Raw genomic sequence first — 27258 nt, forward strand, 5'->3', positions numbered from 1 at the left:
GAGAGAGAGAGAGAGAGAGAGAGAGTATGGAAATGCCCCTAATCCCTCCCTTAAGCATTAACTGCAGGGGACCTTGTGTTTTTGCCTGTCCTACCTTCATTTTCCTCCTGTTGGTGAAGCCCTATAGTGTAGTGGATTAGGTGCACAGACTCTGGAGCCAGGCTGCCTGGGTTTGCATCCCAGCTCATCACTTAACTATGTGACCATAGGCGAGTTACTTTACCTTGCTGTGTCTCAATTTCCTCATTGGTAAAATAGGGATAAGCATAATAACAGTACCTATTTCAAAAGGCTACTCTGAGGGTTGAAATGAGTTTATAAATATGCAAAGTTCTTAGAACAGATTTTGCTTTGGGAAATTACCCAGTTGTGTACAGTCTAGGTAAGACTATCAATCCAGGTGTCGCACCTTTCCATGAACAAAGATTAGGCATGAAATTTAAGTAAGGCCAAATGGACTCTCTTTCCTCCTTTCTCTTTCGTTCTCTCTCTTTCTTTCCCCAGCTAATCTGAATCTTGAATAAAGTGATTCAAGGTAGTAGAGCGTTATCACTGGTTTATTCTAGGGCAGTGCTCTGATGACGCTGTCCATTCATTCCTGCTATCTGAATTTCCAGGGACCACTCTGGTTCATGCCCTTTCTAAGACCTACTTCTGCATTTCTTTTGGTTCTGTAAACGACTTCACATCCCTCCCCCCAAATTTATTTATTTATTTATTTTTCTTTCTTTCCTCTTTCCTTCCTTCCTTCCTTCCTTCCTTCCTTCCTTCCTTCCTTCCTTCCTTCCTTCCTTCCTTCCTCCCTCCCATCCTTCCTTTCCAATTTAAGTTATCTAGAGGTGATTTCTCTTTACTTGCAAGAAACATATATGACTTTGGCATATAACTTATGACTCTTGGTTGCAAGTGACAGAAAATCTAGCCAGCAATGGGTTAAGCAAAAAGAGAATGTAGTGGCTCACGTATGAGAAAACCCCAGGAGTAGATTGGACTTTAGGGATGACTTGACTCGAGCTTAAACAATGTGATTAATATATGACCTCTTTCAAGGTCTTTGCTTTACTATGTTAGCTTTATTCTCAGGATCCACATAAAGGCAAGCTATCTGCCAGCATCTCAAGGCCAACACACTTTCAGGTTAGAGTCCCACAAAAAAGGCTACTCTGGGGCTTAAAATGAGTTTCTCTTTTCTGGCACAGCTAGTCACGCTGGTTCTAATTGGCCTTATTTGGGATCTATGCTAACCTGACAGGAGGATGTATTGCTCTGATTGGCCAGGGCTGAGTCACTTGCCTACTCCTAGAACTGAGAGATAATGTCAACTCTTCCCAAAGCTTGTGTACCCAGAGTAGGAAAGGTAGGTGCTCCTACCAAAGACAACAGAAGTTTCTAAATTATAAAAACACATACAAGCTATACTTATCAACATGCTGACAGGAGACAGATGGCACTCAAAGAGATAACTGAAGATGGGTTGATACGGAAACTATTTTAGCAGCTACAGGTATAGTTGAGAGAAATCAACAAAGTATTGTCAAGCATCCTGGGGCTAGCACTAGTGGAGATCATTACCTGCTCTAAGCCTCAAGGGGCAAGGGGAGGGAGCAGAGCAGTTGTAGGAGAGACCTCTGTGGGAGCGCAGACCTTTAGTTAAGGAAACACAGCCACTGCAGATATGTGGCCTGGTAGAGGGAGACTAAGGGTGGATGGAATAAATACCATGACCTCCTTCTATTCCCATGTGCCGTTTTCCTACTCATAGCCAAACCTAACTGGAAGCCAAATGGCAAAGAAGCTCAAGTGATGCAGTTCACAAGTCAGCCACCTGGGGGCAGCACAGAGCGAGTAGAGAGTGGAGGCAAGCAGAGAACAAGCCTAACAAGAATATATAATATTTATAGTATACTTATAGATATACTGATTTCAAAGGGCGACTGTGAAATCTATCTATATACACATTTTATATACACACACATATAATGTCTATATATACAAGTATATAGACTTTCAAGTTAGACAGCCCTTGGACTCGTTGCTTAACCTCTCTGCAATTCAGTTTCCTAGTCTATAAATGGGAATGATAAAAAGAACTACTTGTTGTGTGAGGATTCAACGAGGTTAAAGTGCTTAGCAGAGTGCCTAGCACAAGTAAGCACTGTATTCACATAAATATATAAATCACAGTTAAGGCGCTATATCAGTTGGGGCAAAGGCTAAGCTGCTGAAACAAATAGATCCAAACATGCAATAACTCGAATACAATAAAAGTGTATTTCTTGTTTATGTACAAGAAATACATAAAGGTCGCTGTCAGGTTGATGGGTGGCTCTCCTTCTGGTAGTGATTTGTGACTGAGTCTTCTGTTTTATGCTCTACCATCCCCTAGGGTCTCCAGCCAGTGAAAAGGGAAAGAGAGATTGAACGAAGCTGGGAAAAATCATCTTAGTATTTCAAAGAGGGAAGAACAGGAGATTGGACACAAAAGTGTTAGAAGGGCTAGATGAACAAAACACAGTGAGGTTTCCCAGAGATTTCTAATTAGAGGAAGCCGCTACCACCCCTAGGCTAAAGGGAAAAAAATGGGAAACAATGCTATCCAGAGCCCGTGCTCATTGCATTGCTAAGTCAATTGGAGCAGCTGCTGCTGCTGCCACTAGAACCACCACCACTGGTGCCCTGCAGGAAGCCAGGAGCTCTCTGAAGTCACATGCTGCTCTTGTTGTGACTGCCAGCGTTCATGAGCACCATGCTGCTGAGGTTGCTATAGTGCCTGCCATAGTGGCAACCTCCGAAAGAGTACTGCCTGAGCAGGAACCCAGGAGCCTGCACTCACCCATTGTTTCTGCTGCTGTGGAAGCTGCTGCTCTTACCACTTCTGGAAAAAGAGAAAAAAAAAAAGGCTTGGGCTTCTCCCTTTTGCCTTCAAAAGTCCCACCAGTGCCTCTCATTGACATAACCTAATGGGAAGCCAGTTGATAAAGAAATCTGAGAAACGTAGTGTGCAGACTTCCAGCTCCTTCCTATACAGAGAAGAGCATAGTAGGATGAGAACAGAGTTGAGAGCAAGCAGATAAGTGACTGTAAAATACTATAAATTCAGATACTGAAGATTGTAGTTCCAGCCACCTTTCTGCAGTGTTTACTGGGAGAGGCTCAACTTCAAAACTAGCCCAAGAATTACCCTGCCTCTAGATTTTTATAAGAGGACTGAGGCAGGAGGAATACTATGACCGTAAAGACAGACATGCTATTCTCTCTCCTCATTCCTTATGGGTATATCCAAATGGTTCCCTTCCCCTGAGCTCCGGCAGGAGACCCCAAAGAATTAGCTCATGAAGTTTTGGGGTATCTCAGGAAAGGGATTCTGACTCATTTCCCAGTTTTATCTCAGCTGACCCATAAAGTATGTTGATCTGCCTCAACGCTGCAATAGGATCAGCAGAACAAAGTGGGGAAAAACATTGGGGAGAGAGGATGTGGTGGCAATGCCAGCTGGAGAGAGGGTAAAGATTGTATCCTTGAGTAGTCAGTTCCTGAGAGTAGCAGAAGATAGATCTTATAGTCCAGTGCTGACCAATACAAACTTTTATGATGATTGAAATATTCTATATCCAGGCTACCCCATATGGTAGCTACTAGTGACTTGTGGCTATTGAGCACTTGAAATGTGGCTAGTGTGAATGAGGAACTGAACCAAGAGGATATATATATACACACGTATGTGTATATTGATATTGATATTTATTATGACAAATGACTCTCATAATTATGGAGGCTAAGAAATCCCAAGATGTGCAATTGGCATGCTGGGGAGAGGAGAGATGATGGTTTACATTTCAGTCCTAATCCAAGTCCAAAGGCAGGAGGAGACCAACGTCCCAGATAGGAAATAGCCAGGCAGAGAGAGCAAATTCTCCCTCAGCTTTTTCTTCTACTCAGGCCTTCATGGATTGGATGAGGTCTACCCTCATTGGGGGCCGGAGGAGGAGGATGGAGATGGATCTGCTTTACTGAGTCCCTGATTCAAATGCTAATCTCATCCAGAAAACACCCTCACAGGCACAACCAAAATAATATTCTGAGTACCCTACAGCCCAGTTAAACTGACACTCGAAATTAACCATCATAAAAACCATCATGGCAGCTCCTTTCAGGGTGTTTATAGTCAAACAGGAGCAACAAACACAAAAAGTAAACCAGTAACTATGTGATTACACATTGTTGTCATAATGTGTAATGTATCATTTCCCCTGTGAGAGAGAAATGAACAGGGTGCTGTGATAAAATGAGGGGGTGTTAAATTCAATGACAGATGGGAGGCATGGGAAGTGCCTCCAAGAGGGTGACATCTGAAGGATTGGAAGTGACCAGCCAGGTGAAAGAAGGGGAGACTGTCCTAGGCTGAAGGGACCATATGAGAAGAGACCCTGAAGTGAGGAAGAGTGGCTTATCACATGAGCTCAGAGAAGATCTCTGTGGTTGGAGAGAAGTAAGTTGGCTGAGAGAAGACTGTGGCCAGGACTTTGCATGATATCATAAGTGCCATCAGACTGTTTTGTGGCTGGGCATGGGTAGCATGAATGACCTGAATTGCATTTTTAAAGATTACTTAGGCTTCTGGGTAGAGAGTTGGAGGGGACTGAGAGTGGAAGTGGGAGAGCTGGAGTGGTTGAAGGGATTGAGGTCTGGAGTGCTGGCAGCCTAATGGAGAGGGGTGAGCAGGTAAGAGGTGCTGGAGGGAGAGCTGCAATCCTGCTCTCACAGCCTCCTACGTCTACAACATGGAAGGCGACTGGAAGCCTGACCCCCATTCCAGATAGCAGGAGCATCTGGGTGCTGGGTAGGAAGGTGCCTGTGCATTAGGGTCCTGGGGAGGAAGAACCGTGACAGTAGCCACCCAACGGAGAGAGAAGAGCTAAGCTTATTCTTCTGTTCCTGGTGGAGAACAAGAAGCTAAACTGAGTTCTTGGATCAATTCCGGATCTGAGGTTGTAGTTCCTGCTCATGTAGGAAGGGAAAGAGCAGGGTTCAGGACAGGTCTGATTGGAATCCCGATTTGCCCTACACTCCCTGATGGGATGTCACTAATATTTGGTGTCCTCATCTCTGAAGCAGGATGAATGATGGTCTTAAGATTATAAGATTTGTCATCAGAATTAAATGAGTTAATGCATGAAAAAATTCATAGCACAGTGTTGGGCACAGAGCAGGGACTCAAGAAATGGAAGCTGCTTCCTAGTGCCTAAAGAAAGTTCTAGTTTCTGGCCGAGACTAGGTGGCCTTGTGATCTGAGCTGGGTCTGCCTGGTTACTTTGGGCTGTCCAACTCTACTGAGTGGGGCTAGAGAATATGGCTCTAGATCTGGAAGGCAGAGAGTTAGCCTGGGGCCAAAGAAGGAGATGGCTCAAAGTGACCTGGAGAATATAGCACTGTCTCAAAACTGGAAACTCTGGAATGTCTACTAGAAATCTATATTTTGTGTACACTAAAGTTTGAGAACTATTGACTCGTCCATCTTATTTATTTTAAATTCAGAGAAACTGGAAGCCAAAGGAATAAAAGTAAAAGCAAGGTAGTGGGTGTGCTTGGGTGAGGAGCACTGGGGGGAAAGAAAGGATCCCCAGAAAAATACAAATTCCAGTCATAAAGTAAATGTCATGGGAATGTAATGCGCAGCCTGGTGACTATAGTTATATATAATTATATATAATACTGTATCGCATATTTGAAAGTTGCTAAAAGTAAATTTTAAAAGTTCTCATTGCAAGAAAAAATTCTATACCTATGTATGGTGATGGATAGAAACTAGACTTATAGTGATGATCATTTCATTTATGTACAAGTATTGACTTATTATGTTATATACCTGAAACGAATATAATATTGTATGTCATTTATACTTCAACTAAATATAATATATCATATTTATATAATATATAATGTATATCTATTACATAAATATAAAGGAGGATTAAATAAAAAAGAAAAGGCCCCCAGAATAAACTAGATGTGGAAAGGGCGAGGACACAGAGTTTGACTGCACAAGGGAAATGTGTTTCCTGTTTAAAAAGAACACAAAAACCTTCTACGATTTGAATTCTGAAAGAAAAATTTACAAGTAGGACCTCTAACTAAATCATCCAATTTGGTCCCACCTTCCACCCCTACACAGTGGCAGGCACTGCTAAACAGGGCTGCTAAGGAGGTATGCACCGTTAAGATTGGGATGGTTGGTGAAATACAGAAATACTAACATACGAGTTGGCAAATGATAAGTAGCAACTGCAATGACAGTACAATTAATTATTTGTAAATATAAGTTATAATATAAACTCATCAGTTCATTGGATGCCATCCTGAACATTGATAAATGGGCCTCCTAAAATAGCCGCTTCTGAGAAACGCTGAGAGCACCGTCTGCTGCTTCGCCCACGTCTCTGCAAACAGCACACACTGCATTGCTCATTCTTTATGAAGCACTCTGTGCTTTAGAAGAATCATTAGTTTATCTTTATCCTCAGATTACTCACATATTAGGGCCTCTAAATAGTTTACCCTTTAGTTTGGTTTTATTGCTGGTGTATTATAATATTTGAATAAATAGTAAGTGGGCAGGGTTTTGTTTTCTTAAAAGATTCAGATCTGACAGAAACATTTTAAAGATGAACACCCAGGATAAAGAAACAATGGTGTTTGGATAGTATTTCTTTTAAACATCAAAAATGAAAACCTGAATCTGGGAGAGATATTTTGAAATATATTAATAATTGAAGGTGCTCAACTTACGTAGCACTTGTACTGTTCAGAATGGCAATTATGTTCTGTTAAAGTTCATGGTTTGTATCAATCAGGGTTGGATCAGACAAGCAGAAACACCATGAATAATATAGAAAAGGGAATTTAATTAAGGGATTAGAATTCATGCAATTGTAGGGATTCATTCAGGGCTTAGTGGGGGGCGGCTTATTTCTGTTCCTCTATGTCTGGGGCTTCAAGTGGAAAATTTGACAGCTGAGTGCTAAAGTTATCTGGAGACATCACGCACATGTCAGATGCTTGATGTCCGCTGGAGACCTCAGCTGGGGCTGCTGGGGTGTAAACATGTGACAGATCTAACTAACAGAATGTGAGTGGAAGTGGAATGCATGTCCTCCAGGCCTGGCCTATACAAACCTCCCACGCATGATCCTTTCTCTTCTCCATCTATCAGCCGAATGGAGAGGACTTTGTGGACCCAGAAGAAGGCAAAACCCTAAGGTGGAAGAAGGCTGGATCTCTGAATGACTGTACAGAGCAAAGCTCTCACCAACCTGCATCAGACTGTGACATGAATCCAAAATAACTTTCTATTAAGTTAAGTTATTTACATTTTGAAGGTTTTTGTTACAGCAGCTAATGTTAATTACCCCAACTGATAAGCATCTCTGGTCATTATTGAAGTTATAAATGACTAGAGATTTTCACCTGGTGAGATCTGGAGTTGCAAACATCCATGATGATTCTTCTCACCATCACAGCTGTTACATAAGCCCTTTTTATAGTCGCATTGTCAAGGGTTGGTCTTGCAGCTCATGTTACCTAAAATGTGTTTGATGGAATTTTGATGATCTCATATGCCTTTTTTGACTAGTTGTCACAACTCATGAGGTCATTTTCTTGACATTTTGTTAGAAATAAAGAACTCCATTATCTTTCTATCACCGAGTTTACAAACCACTCCTGTCTGGATCCATCTCTCCTGCCCCCATGAAAATAGAGAGGTGTTCATCTCCTATCTAAAGGCAGTCCAGGCTACAAAAGACCTCTACTTTGCCAAATCCAAAAGCAATTTTGTATTCTTGTCCCTCTTAATCCCCTCAATAGCTTTGTCCAGCGTATCCACACTGCAAACGCTACCCCATGTTAGTCACTTAGTAGCTGTCTCGGTTTTCAGATTGACTGTAGCTGCAATGCTGGGCTTATGTTCAAGTAACCCTTATTTTACTTAATTGTGACCCCAAAGTGCAAAAATAATGATTCTGGCAATTCAGATATGCCAAAGGAGCTGTAAAGTGCTTTCTTTAATTGAAAAGGTATGTATGTACAGGAACAAACATAGTGTATGTAGGTTTTGGTACTATCCACAGTTTCGGGCATCCACTGGGCATCTTTGAACTTATCCCCTGCAGGTAAGAAGGGGCTACTGTGCTTGCTTCCTGTAATTGCTGCCTCTAAGATACTTTACTGTTCTTTTCTTGCCTTGTCGATTAACCAGTCAATTATAACTAGGTAACAATTCTTTAGATTAAATTCTCTCTGCTCAGATAACTAATGTGATTTCCATCTCTTGATTGGACTCTTCCTGATGCACATACCTTAGTGTCTTTCAAACAGAGAACGGTGACTGACATAGTTGGCATTCAAAATATGTTTGTTGAATTAATAGCAATAACACTTATTGAGGCTTTGTTCTAAGTGCCCTACATGTACCATCTACTTTTATTATTAAAATAATCTTATGAGATGGGAACTATTATCCCAAATAAAAGGAAAAATAAATACTGATATGTAGTGAGTTGCCAGATAAGGCAGAAACACTTGATTCAATGCAGAAGTCAGGCTGTGTGGATTGGATCTTCAGACTGAACGTTAGCAAACAGCTTGAACGATTAGCCTGGAAGGTTTCCTTTTGGGTAGGTAATTAACAGGGAGAACAGACCCCATGAAGACTGATTCCCAGGCCAAAGACAAGATAAGGACAAAAGGAACAATTTCATAAGGAGAAGTAATTGGCTAGTTTAAATAAGTCTTTAGCTCATCAGCACAGGATGCTTTAGTTTGTAATAAAGCTGAGTCCCAATTCCATTTGTGATTTTTTGGAACTCTGTTGACTCAATAAGTCCTTAGGTTGAGTCCAAATAGTACAGTTGAGGCACAGATCACAAATATAACAAGTCCGTCAGGCTGGTTTTGTTGATTCTGATTAGTTCTCCAAGAAGCAGTTACTTTGGTGCCTTCTTCTGGGGCCCTAAGCAATTGCTTTCTTGTACTTTATTTGGAACACAGGCTCAGAATCATGTGGTAGGTAAGTCCATCTGCATATACTCAAGACTCAGCAAAAATTTCCTTTATCATTTCATTTTTACTGATGAGGAAACTGAGCCACAGAGCAATTAAGTAAACTTCCCTCGGTGACACAGCTGATAAATGATAGTGCCAGACTTTGGTAAGTGTGGTAGGTCATTCATTCTTCATGAAAATCAGTTTTCTGACATTACTCTGCCCTGCAGGTATTCATATGTGCCAAGCCTTCCTGGTCAAACAAGCTGACTTTAGAGTTGGTACATTTAACCACTTTGCTATAGTGCTTTTACGGAAAAGAAAGGGCAGGGAGAGAGAGAGAGAGTCAGAGACAAAGAAAGAGATAGGTAGGTAGGTAGATAGATGATAGACAGACAGATAGACAGATAGAGACTGAGAATACAGTGTTAGGATCTAGGTTAAAATCCCAGATCTGCCTTATGGCATTTTGAACTTCTGTGAAATAAGCAAGTTACTTAGCTTTTCTAAGTCTTTGTTTCCTCATATGTAAAGTGTGAAAACAATACAAACATAAATGGGCACCCTGTTTAATCTATTTCAGTTTTTAAAAAGCATACCAATTTATGATCCAAGACTGCCCCCTAGAGGTAAAATTAAAACACAACCTCCCTAGCTAAGCTAAATACAATCCCCCTAAAAACAATTCGGGAAAGCCTTTTTCTTCCCCAACTGTCCACCCAAAAACCCAGTAGTTTCTGCAAATCAAATGACCCAATAATAATTGGTCTTCAGCATCTCCAATGTCTTTGAATTGCAAAATCAGGCTTTCTTGAAGGAAACCAGGAAGGCTTGAAACATTCTTGGGATTTTGGAGTTTAGAAAGATTATGAGGGTGTATGAGCTGTGTATAACACCCCAGCACAGTCTGGACCAGCTCCCACAATCAAATATGTTAATATTTATGCAGCAAAACATACTAAGTAGGATAAACAAAAACTATAAGTAGCTTCATATCAATTTAGATGAGATTTTGCTTCCAAATGAGTTTGCTTAAAACATATCTCCCCCCGCCTCCCCCAAAACCCTATTGCTAGGTTTCAGAACTTTTTGAATTTTGGAACTGCAGATAAGGATTCTGGACTTATTTACAAATGCCAAACCAATCTGGGATGATAGTATAAGAAATTTTATTCCAAATTCATGAGTGTATTTGCAAAAATCTTAAACTATTAGTAAATAGAATCCAGCAGTGAATAAAAAATGATATGTCATGATCACAAGAATGGGAGGTGCAGTACCACAGCTGTGATTATGGGTTCAAGTTCACAATCAGACTTATGAGACACAAATGATTTAAATCTGGAATACAAAACAGGAAATATGGCAGATGCTGTATTTTTATCTCCTCGGGAGCTATCCAAGTACACAGGTTCTTTTGTCACTCGCCCACAAGATATGTATAGCTATCACAGGAAAGCCTAGGTGTGTGGGGGTCATCTTGACTCACAGAAGCTGCAGCCTCTATTTCCCATCAATATTTTAAATCATTCTGGTGTGTAAGCCCACTGACAACTCCTCTAAACCCATGCACACAACAAAGGTGGCATACACAATATCCTCTATTTATCTTAACTCTGCAGTTTCCAAGGAAACATACTAAGGAAGACCAAATGTCAGGCAAGCATGTATCAACCAGACCTGATGTTAATTTTCCTTTGACTCACAGCAGGATAATTTAACATGAGTTAATCTCTTATTGTGATTTACCAATTAACTAGTAAAGGAGAAAATCACATGATCCTTTCAAAAATGCAGAAATATCAGTCAACAAAACTGAACATGGATTCGTAATAAAAATTCTTAGCAAATTAGGAACAGCAGGGAAAATTCCAATCCATTAAAGGGTATCTACTCCAAATCTAAACTTTATACTTAAGATGAAAGTTTGGAAGTCAAGAACAAGGTAAGATTGCTCTCTGTCACAACTGCAGTTCACCATCATTCTGGAGGTCCTAGCCAAGGTAATAAGAGAAACAAATAACAGGTGTAAGAATTAGAAAGAAACAACATTGTCTGTATTTGCAGGTTATATTACTGTCAATTTAGAAAATTCAAGAAAATCTAGAGAAAAACTATTTGAGCTGATAAGAGAGTTTGGCAGGGCTACTAGGTACAAGAACCACATACAAAAACAATAAATTATTATTAATGGAAATAAGAAACCAGAAGATATTAATAGGTGAAAAGATACCGTTCTCAATGTCAATAAAAACTATATGGTATCTAAGAATAGATCTTATAAAAGATGTGGTAGGCCTTGCAGAAGGAAATATAAAATATTTTTAAAAACATTAAAAGAATATAAAAGAATAAAACATGTTTATGGAAGAGAGTACTCACTATCATAAAGATGTCACTTCTCTCTCAAAATAAACTTACAAATTTAACTCATTCCAATAAAAATTTATCAAGGTATTTTGTGTAACTGGCTAAGTGGATTCTAAGACTCATATAAAAGAGTAAATGTCCAAGAATATCCAAAATAATTCTGAGGAAAAAAAAGATACCAGCTATAAAGACTTACTACTAAACTACAGAAATTAAGTGGGGTAGAATTATTTCACGTCAGTTTAAGGGGATAGAGAGCCTAGATGCAGACCAAACGTATCAGAGACTCAACATATGGCAGAAAGGGCACAATGATCCTATGGGGTGGAGTAGAGGGACTGGACTATGCTAATAAGTAATATAGGAATGATCAGCTTTCTGTTTGGAAAATCTTTATAAATCAACAAGAGAAAACAAATCAGTAGTGAGGAGAAAGCCTAATGATATGTACAAGCAAATCTCAGGATAAGAAAAACATCATGGTCATGCTCAACCTCATTAGCATTCAGGCAAATACAAATCAAAGCCAAATGAGATGCCACTTCGCACCATCTACGATGGCCATAATGAAAAGGACATGTGATAACAAGTGGTGGCAAGGATGTGAGAGATCGGACTCCTCACACACTGATGGTGGCAATGTAAAATGGTATAAGTGCTTTGGAAATCAGAAAAAAAAAAAATTCCTTGATTGTCCCATCTTTTACAGAAGAGATACCTGAACCACAGATCAATGAAATAATCTAGCTTTGGTCACGTAGCTGGTAAGTGATAGAGCCAGACTTAGAGGCAGTTCCTCGAGAAGTTTAACATAGTGATACTACATGATCCAGCAATTCTACTCCTAGAGAATTGAAATTATATGCCTACACAAACACTTGTACATGGATGTTAATAAAAGTATTATTCATAATAGCCAATAGTCCATCAACTGATGAGTGAGTAAATAAAATGAGGTATATTCATATAATAGATTATTATGTGGCAATAAAAAGAAATGAAGTTCTGAGCCACGCTATAACATGGAGGATCCTGGAAAGAATGGTGCTAAATGAAAGAAGCCGATCACAAGAGACCACATCTTGTATTATTCCATTTTTGTGTAATGTCCAAAATAGGCAAATCCATACAGACAGAAACTGAATTAGTGGTTGCCAGGGGCTAGGGGGAAAGAGTAATGGAGAGTGACTGCTAACGGGTATGTGGCTTCTTTTAGAGGTGATGAAATGTTCTAGAATTGGATAGCAGCGATGGTTGCACAATTTTGTGAATATACACTTTAAGATGGTGAATTTTTAATTTTGACAAGGTCTAATTTACCTATTCCTTTTGTTGCTTATACTTGGGGTGTCTTATTTAAGAAATCGTTGCCAAATCTGAGACAGTTTTAATGTTTAATATTTTACTGTACATTGTTCAAGGCTGAATCCCACTGTTTGCAAATCTTTTTGTCTTATTAACCTCACCTATGACTTCGCTCTAGAAAAAAAAGATAATTTGGAAAAGAAAAAGTCACGTACAACTACATCCTTTTTTTCTTGTTTTGAATATACTGTTTAAATGCAGGAATCTGTAATAACAGAAGGGTTAAAGACGAACTGTGCTCAGAGTGAGTTTGAAAGGAGCACAAACCATTCTGAACACCAAGAACTTACTCTCCGCATATGTGTGTGTAGCTGAGTCTAAGTGTGCTGGGGGCCAACTGTGTAATTAGATTCCCAAGGTAGCTTTTACATAGAATACAATATTTATTAAGAATAAGTAATAAAATGTGTGAATTTGAGGCATATTCAAGAGTACTCGCAATAATTGTTTCAACTTAAATTGTTAAAAAAATTTTTTCCCCAGGAGGAATATTTTGTAACTCCTATTGTTCAGAGTTGCCCGAGCATGAGGATGACAAAACATGGCCAATTTTCTAGTTGTTTTATTCTCGTTTGAAAATTCTATACAAACAGCACAACTCTTTTGTTTGCACCCATAATAGACTGCTTCTACTGCCCTGCTCTTGATATGTCATGATTTTTCTTTGAAAAATTGTTCTCAAAGTGTGCCTCCCCAGCCAGCAGCTTCAATGTCACCTGGGAATTTGTTAGTTCCCAGCTCCACCCTAGACCTACTAAATCAGCAAGACAGGGAGTGGAGCCCAGAAATCTGTGTTTTAACAAGCCCTCCAGATGATTCTGATATCTGCTCAAGTTCAGAATCACTGCCTGAGAATATAGAATCTGCCATACCTAGGACTAAAGTCTAGGGCATTGGTGAATCCAGTGCCATGAAGTGACAGTGTAAAGCAGGAAAAGTGGCCACCGCCTCTAGGTTCTGGCAGACCTGGACATCTGTCCCTCCTGCTACCAGTGAAGAAAAGTGTCTCTGGCTAGCTGAGAGAATGTCTTAGCTTCTAGTCCTTCAAATAGTCTACATGAGACAACCATTGAATTAAAGGAAAAATCCTGGAGACTGTGGTTGCCAAAAGCGATGGGCTTTAATTTGGCTTGTTCTTTTTTTTTAGGGGTTCCTGCTGCTGTGTGGCACTTAGCACCTTGGGCTGTCGCTCCACGTAAATGTACCTCCAGTGTTGGCAGCCCACGTCCTGTGATTCAGCCTCTGCAAAGGAGGCCTGGGCACCCAGTATGCTAAGAATAGAATTTTCCATTTCAACATTATTTAAAAGAAGCTTTTCTCTGCTTCATTCATCAGATATTAAAACTCTTCTAAATGCCAAGGATTTGTGCAGTGGCCTGGAGTTACAGTGGTAAACTGACATGGTCTCGCTCTCAAAATGTTCTTTCTCTAGGAGGAGAAAGGGGATTTTAAAAAGTAGATACAGATTGTGCTAAGTGTGATCATGATGTCTAACATCTCCCTTCAGAAACCCATGTTTTCCACTCTCCCATTCATTTCACCTACCTAACAGTCTCCAAAGATTGGTTTCCAAAACTTAATGCCATGTGAAAAGATACGACTACTTTCCATAGCCTCCAGGGAACTGCTTTTAGGCTTGAGATCATTACTGACCTCAAAGAAATAGACTAGAATATTTTAAGAGGGTGGTAGTATGTTATATAATAATTGTAACTGCTTTGATGTGCATGTTCTTTGGTCTAGGCACTTTTGGGAATCTCTCCAAAGGAGTTAATGAAGTCTTTAGAAAAGAGCTAAACTGCCACTAAAGACAGTTACTATAGCTTTGTATATTCGATAAACAAATTACTCGAGCTCATTGGGTGTGATGGGTAAAATGGGGTGATAATCGGTACCCGAAAAAGTTCGTGAGGAATAAAAATCTGTGGAATCGCTGACACAGAGCAGGTATGTTCTGTATGTGTTCATTTCACTTCCTCTTTCTCATCATATTGCATTTTATTATATATGAATATATACATTTGAGAATTTATATAGTTTTTTCATATTTCCAGCACTCACCTCTCAGTGGACTGAATTTGCTCAGGGACTGTTACCTCTCTCCTGCCCTCTCCTGGCATTCTGAATGGCAGCATTCAGATATTGAATGTTAGGGGTGTTCTAACCTTGACCAGGTAAGAACTGGAGGGAGAAAGCGACCATCAACTCTTTCCTAGTCTATTGCGTTAACCTCCTGGTCTCCAGGCTTCCCCCCAATCTTTTCTGGGCATGGTAGTCAGAGAGAGCCCATTTTAGAACATAAATGTGACCAGCTTCTCAAAGCCCCCAAAGCCTCCACATGGCTTACAGGGCCCTGCCAGCTGTGGCCCCTGCCCACCTTTCCTGCCTGATTTCATGTCAGCCCAGGTTCGGCCTTTCAGTTCCTTGGGTGTTTAGAAGTTGTCTCCTCTTTCTGAAATCTTTTTCCCTGCTTCCTTCTCTCTCTGGCTCTCCTTCTTTCAGATTTCAGCTTAAATGTAACCTCAGGGAATTCTTAATCTACTGCTCTGTCTAAAATAAGTGGCCTCATTACTTTCTACCATGTATGTCAATCTGTGATTTATGTATTAGTTGGTTTATTCCAAGAGTCAGCACAGTTTTTTCCTAAAGAGCCAGATGGTAAATATTTTAGGCCTTGTGGGCCATAGGTCTCCTGCCTTTGTAAGTGTGAAAGCAGCCACATATAATAAGCATGATTGTGTTCCCATAAAACTTTATGGACATTGAATTTCATACATTTTCACGTGTCACGAGATATTCTTGTTTTTAATTTTTTTTCCCAAGTATTTAAAACTGTAAAAACCATTCCTAGCTTATAGAATGTCCAAAAACAGTCTTATTATTTGAGGATCCCAGCTGATTCTGCCCAGGATTCTTTCCAACAGCACTGAGCGCGGGGAACATCTGGACCACGCCCCTATTCTCACCACGGTGCACTCCAGCTGCGCCTGAAGCTTACTAGGGCAGGTTGGGCCCTCGCTGGAGTGGGCGGGGTCTACGAGCATCGGGACGCAGGGACAGGGCGGAGCGGAGGGGCGGAGTCGAGAGGGGGCGGGGCCATGGGAAGTGGGCGGGCAGGCGCCCGCTTCCGGAGAGAGAGCGCGGGAGCAAGATGGCCACTACCAAGCGTGTGCTGTACGTGGGTGAGCAAGCGCGGGCGCTAGCCAGGGTCTGGGTGAACTCAGTTTCAGTGGGGCCGGACGCGGAGGGCGGCGAGCAGCTTTTTCGGCGGGATCTATGGCGGTATTGGTTTGCTTCAGGGTGTTAGCCCAAGACGTGATCTTTCCTCTTCCAAGTCCACTAAGCTCTAACCGGAACACTTCTGCCTCCTGGGCACCGAGGATTGGTAGAGGAATATTATGGACCTCTAAATCCTCGCGCCCATTCATTTTACAAACATTAACTTGCAGCGATGGCTCAGCCCAGCCCTTGCCCTAAAGGAATGGGTTCCCAGACTAGCCAGGTAGACGTGAGAATAACCTCTATCAGCAGTTTGATAAGCGCTTTAATGGAGACGGACAATGATGACATGGGCTTGGGTGCGGGGAGAAATGTCATCTGGAGAGGTGAGAACAAACTTTCAGGATGCAGTGACGCCGGAGCTGATGAGCTGGAGTTAGCCAGGTAGCCAAAGTAGGAACAAGTGTGTTTGCTGAAAGTGTGTTTGCAAGAGCAAAAGCCCAAAGTGTGAAATAACCTTACATTTGGGGGCAAGTAGGTCACTTCAGGAAACCCAGAGAATTGAGGGAGTAGAGAGAAAGAGACTGGAGAGATGGTCAGGGCTCCGCTTATGAAGAGCCTGCTAAGGAGTTTGTACCTTATCTTGAGGACAGTGGGAAAACTTTGAAGGAGTTTAAGCAGGGAAATGATGGGTTAAAATCTGCACGGTCTCATTCTAATTGGCTGTGTGGAGGAGAGGGAGATCTGTTAAGAAGCTATTTCAGTCATCCTGGGGCTAGATGAGGGTCTGCAAGAAGGGTGAAGAGAGCAGTGTGTTTCATAAGTATAGATGAAGAAGTAGATAAGAGGAGTGCTTATGTATGTACCCAAAGGACTGGATGGAACGACCCCTCCCCTTGCCTAGAGCATGCTAACTGTGCTGCAGGGACTTCTCAAAAGAATGAAGGACAGTGACTCAGAAAGCCTTTGGTTTCTTTACAGGTGGACTTGCGGAGGAGGTGGACGACAAAGTTCTTCATGCTGCTTTTATTCCTTTTGGAGACATCACAGATATTCAGATACCTCTAGATTATGAAACAGGTGAGTCCTTTTAGTGTCTCTCCTGTTAAGAATTCTCCTACTGGGAAAAGAACTTAAAAGAAAATTTTAAAGTCCTACCACAGTGTATTATATGGTTGATATACACCAAAGTTCTGAAGGGTGCCTCAGTAGGGCAGCACGACAGTGATCTTGATGCAGAAGGGATGTTCTGAGGTTTGTGATTGTGAACTGTAACAACTTTGCGGAGTCCCATCTGTTGGATTTGAGATAAAGCAGAATTTACCCCAGTAGGAAGATAGATTTTGAGGTACGTGGGGCTCAAAATGGACCTTACTGTTGTTTCAAACTACCTACTGGGTACCCCAGCACACCTGCTCCCTTCTCAGCAGCTGGAAAGCCTAGCCCCAACATTGGGGACTTGGCCTCTGCACACCTTTAGTAGATATAGCAGTTACAGTTCAGTTTTCTATTTTACCTTTGTTGTCATTTTTAAGATCAGCATTTTAAGTCCAGCTCAGTCATTGACCCTGGATGATTATTAGCAAGGTCTTTAAACTCTCTGCACCTAGGATCTTTAACTGTGAAAAACAATAAGGTTATATTGGTTCTCTAAGGTCAGTTGGTTAATTAAATTAACCCTTCTGTGTTTAGTCTTTCTAGGAAGATCAGCATTTTCCTGAGAATAAAGAATGAGCATCTTTATTTGGGTTTTAGGATTCATACTTTATGTACAGTTGATGCTCATAATATGTATTTGGAATGAATATCTGATAGGTTGAATGACTTCCTGATAGGTTGAATGACTTCATTGTTCTAGTTGTTTTGCATGCAAAGGTTAAGATTTTAATCTGGCTTTGTTAGCAGAATTGAATGCTTAAAGATTAAAAGTTCATTATTTAGCTATAGTTCATTATTTAGCTATATTCACTGAAAAAAAAAAGCTTAATATTGCTAGAAATGCTGTTTAAACTAGAAAGAATTAAAGAATGAGATTTCTTCTTCCAAAATAGTGATTGGGTTGAATTTCTAATATCTAGATATGACATGTGACTGACTTCACTTTCCTTGTGATCATCTGTTTTTTCCCATTGCCCTAAATGGTAATTACTTGTTTTTGTTTTCCCCTTTTTCAGAAAAGCACCGAGGATTTGCTTTTGTTGAATTTGAGTTGGCAGAGGTGAGAAAATTCTGCGTTACCTATATTTCATCTTTGGCTTGTGTTAGTGTTATTACTGATCACAGAGGGAGCTGTTCTCCATTTGGTTAGGTTTCTGGGCTTCATGCTGATGCATCCAGAGAGATAAGAAGTGCTGTTTGAAGAAAAACTTCCTTCACTTAAATTTTAGGCTGTGGTTCACATCTCAGACCTGCCAAGTCCTGCCCCTCTTGCTCTGCAGAGCTCCTGCAGCCCTGCTCATCATACATTCTTGCCTGGCAGCACTGGTGACTATTTCTTATGCCTTTTACCAGTTGGCTAATTGCTGTACCATCAGCTCTAAAGTCAGCTAGGAAGCGCTCTTTGTTAGACACATGCACAACCTAGGCAGTAAATATAGAAATGACTTTTCCTCTTTTTTTTTTTTTTTTTTTTTTTTTTGCTACTGAGTATGTTTAGACACCGCAGGAAGCTAAACTTGTACCTTGTCTTTTCTTGGCAGGATGCTGCAGCAGCTATTGACAACATGGTATGGCTGAGAATCTTCATTCTTACTGAAGCTATTTTTGGTGGTACAGAGGGTTTGTGTTCATATATTGGTTTGCTGAGCCTCTGAAGTTACAAGGTTGCATGGGGAAGTAAAAATTGTCATGTAAAAATATTCATTGTGAATTACTCACTTACAAGATTAATCCTTACTCAAACATCCTTCCCCATTTAACATCTAATCCTCTTTATTGGCTAATCTCTCACTGGCTACCCCATCTCTAGGATAATAAATTGCAAACACTATGCAGAGTAATTGCACAGGGAAATTTTATATTTTGCAAAAGAGGCAGAATTTCTTTTCATGAAGCTTTAGACTGGTTAACAATTGAGAAGAAAAATTCAATAAGGATAATGACAGAGGGTGCTACTGACACAAATGACTTGAATGTCCTGGAGAAGTCCTTGGGGAAAATGATGACACTCTTGAGAGTTTGTGCCCTCTTTGAGATCCTTGTGATTGTCATATCAGCTATGATGTGCAAGATGTCACACTGTAGTGTTGATAGAATTTTGTTGGAAAAAATACTGCAAATTAATTAGCACCTGTTACATCTTTGTTCTACAAATTAGTGTGTAGTTAAACCTGAATTTTAACTATAAGAAATTTATTTTTATTTTGTTTCATCACAATAAAGTCCCAGTCAAACCTTTTTTTCTACACTTTTTATCATGAAATTTTCTTCACTGCTCTAAGTAGATTCACATTAAGTGACCATTCTTGGTACCAGCTATCTTTGGATAGTCAGGTTCTGCTTTAGTCCTGGTTTCAGTTACCCATTAACCACACATATTCCTCAGCTCTCAGAGAGATTATTTCTCTCCATTTCAGAGCTGACCTTGAATTTTGAAGGTGAGTTCAGGTACTTGGAAACTACACTTATCCTCATAATTTCAGAGCACTCTGAACCCGGAGTTACTTTTGTTAGCACGGTTCTTGCTATTGTAGAAAGGAGATGTATGATGGCTCCAGGGAGGAAATTCCTTGCAACCCAAGGGCTGCTTTTTGGTGGGTGCAAACTTTGCTGTTAGGGGCTCAGGGATTAAGGGAGAGCAAGTCATGAGCATGTCTCAGATGTGTCAGAAGCAAATGGAAAAGCAGTCTGACTTCAGGTGCTGGATTTTCAATCTTTTCAGAATGAATCTGAGCTCTTTGGACGGACAATTCGCGTCAATTTGGCCAAACCAATGAGGATTAAGGAAGGCTCTTCCAGACCAGGTGAGTGAGGACGAGCACACATTCCCCATCACATCCTCCAGTGTGGCCTTAGTTGCATTTTTTTCTCGCTATTTACATGGCAGTAGGTGTTGAGTGCTACTCCTGGTGGACAGGAGTAGAGGGTGATTCACATTGGCGAAGGGCACTTGCCACCTTTGTGGTAAATGAAAAGAGTTTGAGCTTCTCTGGGCAGTTGCTTCCATTATGAGAGAAACTCTGCCTGATCTCTTATCTTTCCCAGTTTTCTCATTCCTGGGATGCTTCACCAAGGGGCTGGAACCAGCAAGGCTATACTTTTCTGTTTGGCATAGCTTTTCACTTAGACCTGCTGAGCTATATAATTCAGGGCCAACATTCCCAACAGGAACTTTCCTTGCCCTTGGGAGTTCCCAGAGCAGAATCCTCTGGCTGAATGAGTTCCACTTTGCTGACCAAAGCAGCTAATTAGCAGTTGCCTGATAGCTCAAATCTCTTAACATTGGTTTGATTCTTTCCCTTCAGTTTGGTCAGATGATGACTGGTTGAAGAAGTTTTCTGGGAAGACTCTGGAAGAGAATAAAGATGAAGAAGGCTCAGAGCCTCCCAAGGCAGAAACCCAGGAGGTGAGATCGAAGGCGCGTGCTTCTAGAGGAGAGGCTGGCACTTACCACAGGAGACTTTTTAAGCTCTTAGGAAATTTGCAAATATATATACAAAAGCAAAGAGAATAAAAAATTAACTCAGTACTTTGGTGAAGGTACTATTGAGTGAACTAAAGAGAGGTTTTAGGCCTCTCATCCTTGTGCTCTGTGTCGTGAGCTTCTCAGCTCCGCTCAGGTACTACTTCATGATTGGTGGCTGCCAAGGAGGAAGCCTGAGGTGAGGACCGGTCGTGAGTGCTCCTCTTCACCTCTCCTGATCAGCCCTCCTCTTTCACTGAAGCATTCGGCACAAGGCTCACGGTCTTCCTGTTCCTTCCCTGAGGGCTGATAGGACAGGATAATGGTACTATCCCTTCCATCTGAACACAGGTTCAAGGTCCTCCCTTCCTCAGAGAACCCCTCCTTGGCACTTTCTCGTGATTCTCGGCATCTCTCTCTGGCCATTGCTTCTCAGGCCTCCCCTCCTTATGAACATCATCGCTTTGGGTTTCTTTTTTGACTCATGTCATCTTTCTTTACTCTCTGCCAAACAGTGGCAGTCAGTCTGTTTTTTTCGCAGCCTCTGATCTGCTGTAACTTTCCTGGTCTCTGTTTCTAGTGTTGAGCTTCAGACATTGCTGCTGTCTCTCTATCTAAAGTAGATGTCCTCCCTTCACTAATCCTGTTCTTCCTGTGTTCTCAAGCTTGTTAATTTGCCACCATCCATCCACATGTTGACCTCAGCCAAAAATTTAGATGCAAAGCAGAGCACATAAATGGCCCTCACAGTCAGTGGAGTAACTGTGGGTCATCCTAGACCCCTTTTTAAAATAGAGAAAATACGTCATCGTGTTCTAAGTTTTTCTCTTAAATCTTCTTGAATCCCTTCTCCCCAGTTGTTCTATTGTCCCAGTTTAGCCTCTCATCTCATTGGGATAATTGCAATAGCTTCCTAATTAGTCTTCTGGCTGCAGTCTTGCTCTCCTCCAGTCTTTCACAAAGATGGCTAGAATGATCTTTTTAAGGCACGAGATGATATCTGACTCTCCTGCAGAGACCTTTTCGGTGACTCCCCTATCACCTGTCCCATGAGATAAAGTCCAGAGGGGCTCTCCAAGTTCTTGATGCTGCCCACCTCGCCAGTTTCAGTACCCCTCTTCATATTGTGGTCCCCACTTTACACTCTGTAGTCCCCTGTATATCTGCTTTTGTACAGGCGACTCAAGTGCTTATTGTCTTTCCCTTTCTAGGAAGCAAACTCAGGATAGGGGCTTTGTATTATGCATCTTGTTAATAAAAATGTAAGGTAGGGTAAGGTGATTAAGAGCATGGACTGAGTACAAAAAAAAAGAAAACAAAACAAAACTGAGAAACAAAACAAAAAGCATGGACTGGGGAGAGGGGATTGAGTAGTTTAGGTTTGAATTCCAGCTTTACCACTTACCAGCTCTGTGACCTTGGGCAAGTTACTGAACTTCATTGTGCCTCAGTTCCCCATCTATAAAATGGGGATAATTGTCCTGATCTCAAGGGTGATTATGAGGACTAAATGAGCTAATATACATAGAACATTTAGAATAGTACCACGTATTTGCTGCTACTACTACGCTACTGCTGCTGTTAGCAGCAAATGACAGTAATAGTGTCCTCAGTGCCCACCACGATACCTCAGCACGTTTGTTAAACTGAACCACAGACAAATTACGAACATTTGACTTTTTTCTTTGGAACAAAAGTCATGGCTGTATTAAAAGTCCCCTTGTCCTCTGCTTAGCTTCGTCTACTTAGGGTGTAGAGCAAGGCCCCAGCCTTCTGCATTGTCTTCTGAGCACTCTGGTCCAAGCCGAAAGGCTGCCCTCCTTGCTTTCATTGTAGCCAGCCCATAGATATGCAGGGCTAAGGATGGAAGGAAGCGATGCTATATATATGGATCCGTTTAACTGGACTAAGGTGAGTGACTTGAGCTGGGGTTTGATGATGTTGAGAGCTGTGTATTGTGAGCCAGAAAAGTGTTGTTCTGTAACTGCATTGTTTTGACATTACTTATTTAGTAAATATTTATTGCTCAAATGCTAGGCACTGTTCTAAGTGCTTTGCAGATATTTAATACTATTGAGAATCTTTTGAGATAAGTACTATTTTTATTCCCAATTCTAGGGGACAAAACTGGAGCACAGTGAGGTCAAATCTTACACAGTTGTCGAACCTTACACAGTTTTTAAGTGGTAGAGCTGAGATTTGAAGCAAGGCTGTATCGGTCTAGGATATGTGTGCCTCTCACAGTTGTGGCCACCCTCCCCCACTGGATAGCGAATTCACCAAGGGTAGGAACCATATCTTCTTGCTTAATAAACCCAGTGCTTGGTCTGATAGTTCAATACCTATATCTTGACCTATCCACACTACAAGAAGTCAGAGTCAATAGAGTTTTTAATATCAAATAAATGGGAGGGTTTGTATTGGATGTGTTATTTACCTACTCGGCCTTGTCTACTTGGAGCACAAAGCAAAGCCCAACCTCCTCCATTGTCTTCTGAGCACTTAGGCCCAAACAGGAAGACCACTCTCTTCTCTTCCATTTCAGCCAATCTATGACTGTGTAGGGTTAGGCACAGAGGAAGAAGGTTATAGGTCCATTTAACTGGACCAAGGTGAGTGGTTTGTGCTGGGGTTTGAAGATGTTGAGAGTTGTGTATTGTAGGCCAGGAAAGCGTCGTTCTCTGACTGCAGAGAAGGATGGAGCAAGCCGAGGTGTCTGAGGGCGAGTGTGATGAGATAACATGCCTGCGGGGCGGGGCTCAAGTTGAGTAGTGCTGAGGTCTCCTTTCTCTAGGTGTCCAGCTGGGTGCTGTGGCCATGGCCTCTCCCTTCTGCAGCCCCATCAGGGCCCAAGACCTTCCCGGTCAGCACCTCGCTCCAGCCTGCTCACTGCAGTTGGGCTCTGGGTGTGTGCTCAGAAGAGTATTCACTGTCCTACTCGGGGAGTCAAGGAGTCCTCTCTAACCTAATGATGTCTTCCGCACCCAGGGAGAGCCCACAGCAAAAAAGGCCCGGTCAAATCCTCAGGTGTACATGGACATCAAGATTGGGAACAAGCCAGCCGGCCGCATCCAGATGCTCCTACGTTCAGACGTTGTCCCCATGACAGCAGGTGAGCAGGACTCCAGTCAGGACAGCCAAGAAGCTGATGGCTGAGTACTGAGCCTTGTAAAGGTTCTCGATGCCTCGGTTCTTACGCCCTTGACATTGCTTCTGACCTGAGTAAATTTGATCCTGAGATCTAGTAACATTTATTCAGAGCAGGCGTTTTTGAGGCTTCATAAGTGCTGGTTTACTGTTTTTAAATATTTTTGTAAAAAATATAAATAAATATGTTTTCATTTAAAAAGAAAAAATATCTCACACATAGATTCCAAAAATATTGAAGGCAGTACATTTAAAACTTGTCTTTTTCTCCTATCTATATCCAGTCCTCTCTAGAATACTGTTAACTAACAGTTTCTTGAGTATTCTTTCCAGTTTTTAAATATCGACTTCTGTTTAATCTAAATTTCATTATATAGACATATAAAGTCAATTTCACAAAGTGTATTTTGATAAAACAGTAGAAATCAGCTGCCCACTCCCTGGGTGCTGTCCTCCTACCCTCCCTCACCACCAACACCATGTGCTGCTCTTCATAGGCAGCCAATTTCAACTCTTAGCTGACACATTTGGTTTTTACCTCAGTATTGGTAGATAACACATTTATGTTGGTGCTTCCTGATCTTTTCATGCTAGACATTATCTATTTGCTTCCTACTTCAGAAGATAAAGAGAATAACCTGGATTATTCAGGTGCCTAATATATTCACAAGCCTATAACCTGAGAACCTTTCCCACTTGTTATTTTCTGTGTATCATAGCCATTCTAGTAGATGTGAAGTGGTATCTCATTGTGGTTTTGATTTACATTTCCCTAATGACTAATGTTGAGCATCTTTTCATATGCTTCATTGGCCATTTGTATATCTTCTTTGGAGAATTATTTCAGTCTTTTGCCCATTTATTAATTGGGTGGTTTGCCTTTTTGGTATTGAGTTGTAGGAGCTCATTATATGTTCTGGATATTAAACCCTTATTAGATGTGATTTGCAGATATTTTCTCCCATTCTGTGAGTTGCCTTTCTACTCTGAGATTGTCCTTTGATACACAAAAGTTTTTAATTTTGATGAAGTCTAATTAATCTGTTTTTCTTTTGTTACCAGTGCTTTTAGTGTCATATTTAAAGACCATTACCAAATCCAAAGTCACAAAGATTTGCCCATTTTTTTTTTAACATCCTGTTTTTTTTTAAAAAAAAAAATCACTCTACCAAATTGGTGAATTTATTATGAGGCCGAGCTAGAATGCCTGTATTCACTCCTCCTTTAACCAGAATTTCATGTAGTCCTTTAAGATGTCAACATCACAAAGATTTTAAAAGAAGACTTAAACAAACGTAACATAGTTTTCAGAGTCTAGTTAGAGGGAGGTTTTATTTTTGTTTGTTTGTTTGTTTGTTTGTTTTTAACCTGAACACCTGTCCTTTCTCAACCCCAGAGAATTTCCGTTGCCTGTGCACCCACGAGAAGGGCTTTGGCTTCAAGGGAAGCAGCTTCCACCGCATCATCCCCCAGTTCATGTGCCAGGGCGGCGATTTCACCAACCACAATGGCACTGGGGGCAAGTCCATCTACGGGAAGAAATTCGATGATGAGAACTTTATCCTCAAACACACAGGACCAGGTAGGACCCCATCAGTGGGTGGTGACAAGTGGGGCCAGGCTGGGGCAGGATGGCTGTGCAGGGTGGATGACGAGCTGTGGTTCTGGCTGAGGGGTCGGGGGACTGGAGGAGACCCAACCAGTTCACAGAGGAGAAGCGTTCAGCCTGGCTAGAGTAGAGTAAGCTTGCTTCCATTCATGCGCTATCCATCCTTCCACCATGTCCATACTCCCTGTGATCCTAGCTTGAGTTCTGTGATTTCTCATTGTAAGCTCACTCTTATTGCCTCAACCCCACTGCCCGCCTCTCTTTGTCAGACTTACTCAGTAAAAAATTTCAGTGGTTAGTCCCCTCGCAACTAAAGAAAAACACAGAACTGCACTGAACAGTCCCACTTGAGATTTCTGACTGTAGTTCTTCAGGGCCCCTCGGCAGCCTTATTAGGTTTTCCTCATTAATCCACAGTCCCAATCAGGGATGATGGTTCCATTCCTTCCTTCACTGCTGAAGCCTCCACATCGCCCTCTGCCTCAGCTAATGGATGGCCTCCTGCGTCTCTTCACACATGCTCTGACTTCTCTCTGAGGCCTGGGATGGGCTGTCTTCCCCAGGCCAGCCCCTCTGCTTGTGGCCTGGACCCCATCACCTCGCTCCTACTTAGGGACCTGGCTTCTGCAGTCGTTTGCCCTTGCTGCCTTGTATCCTCCATCCCCTTGCTCTGCTAGAGCAGCCCATCATAAAAGCATGTGGTATCAATCCTTTAAAATATCATCCTTTGACTCATATCCCCCTCAGCTATCACCCATGCCTCTCATCCCTGTCTAAGCAAAACTTCTTGAAAAAGTTGTGTAGACACCCTGCTTTCTGTTCTCTCTATCCTCCTCTAGCCAGACTTCTAGCCCCACCTCTTCGTCTTACCAACAGGCACCTCTCGGCCTCATGTTACTCTGCCTCCCGGCAGCATTTACACCGCTAACTCCTGCTCCTTGAATCTTTCTTCACTTGGCTGGCAGGACTCCTCCCGCTTCGTTTTCTTTTTATCTAATTGACTGCTTTTTCTCAGTCTTTGCTCTCCTCCTTCTCCTGACCCCTAAAAACGGAAGTGGCCCAGAGCTGAGTCTTTGTCTCCATAGAAGCTCATTGCCCCCTTTTTCTGATAGCTTATAGTTTCCCTCTTTACTGTGCTGAAGCAGAATTCATAGATGATTATCCTACCTCCTGATATAATTGTTTTAAAAATCAATATTCTGTAACAAAGGATTATTCAGGTGCAGCACCTAGAAATGCAGGCAGCTGTGTGGACCAGCAGCTTGGACACCAGGGGTAGCATTACTGTTGGTGACATGATTTTGCGAAGTGGTAAATACAGTTGGTTAAACTCTCAGTTAAACAAAGAACAGTCTTCTCTTGATAGTAGTTGCCAAAAACAAAAGCAGAAAACTTTGGGCTTAAATGTATGACGGAATTAGGTTTTAGGTGCAGAAAATTGTAAACAGATCTTCCACCCACACCATTGTCTGGTAGGACATTTCAACATCTAAGAAAATACGGGACAATTTCTCATTTTGTAAGATATTGCAGAACATGTAGCATTCCAGGCCTCCCAACCCACTAATGCCAGTAGCAACCCATAATATTTCTGATATTCAGAAATATATTTAAATTTCCAAGAGGTCCCTGGGGACAGGACCGACCCCCCCCACACACACCTCCCCGCCATTGAGAACCACTGGCCGAGGCAGAGTTCCAGTCTCAGGGCTCTCAGTCACATCTGCAAGTTCATCTGCCCACATTTCTGTCTCCGTGCCAGTCTCCCCCTGTCCTCTCCCCGTGGACACCCCATCTCTCAGGCCCTCATAGCTCTTGCTCTTCTCCCCAAACTCTTCTCCCCCTTCTATTTCAGTCAGTGACACCACCGTCCACCGAGCCCATTAGT

The 27258-nt window shown here is 41.7% G+C and overlaps 1 protein-coding gene across 1 annotated transcript in view; it reads left to right on the forward strand.

Annotated features, from left to right (window-relative positions):
- Positions 1-15871: 15871 nt before the first annotated feature.
- The window catches only part of PPIE (peptidylprolyl isomerase E), a 14013-nt gene continuing 2626 nt past the window's right edge, over positions 15872-27258 (forward strand). Inside the window, exons 1-8 of the mRNA XM_039876631.1 lie at positions 15872-15956; positions 16975-17073; positions 18168-18211; positions 18693-18719; positions 19874-19955; positions 20457-20557; positions 23603-23726; positions 25158-25343. Of these exons, the coding sequence (XP_039732565.1) occupies positions 15926-15956; positions 16975-17073; positions 18168-18211; positions 18693-18719; positions 19874-19955; positions 20457-20557; positions 23603-23726; positions 25158-25343 (694 nt within the window). The 5' untranslated portion in view covers positions 15872-15925. The remainder of the gene's footprint in view (positions 15957-16974; positions 17074-18167; positions 18212-18692; positions 18720-19873; positions 19956-20456; positions 20558-23602; positions 23727-25157; positions 25344-27258) is intronic.

This window comes from Pteropus medius, unplaced genomic scaffold, assembly GCF_902729225.1.
Source record: "Pteropus medius unplaced genomic scaffold, Ma_sr-lr_union100, whole genome shotgun sequence".
Classification (NCBI taxonomy): domain Eukaryota; kingdom Metazoa; phylum Chordata; class Mammalia; order Chiroptera; family Pteropodidae; genus Pteropus; species Pteropus medius.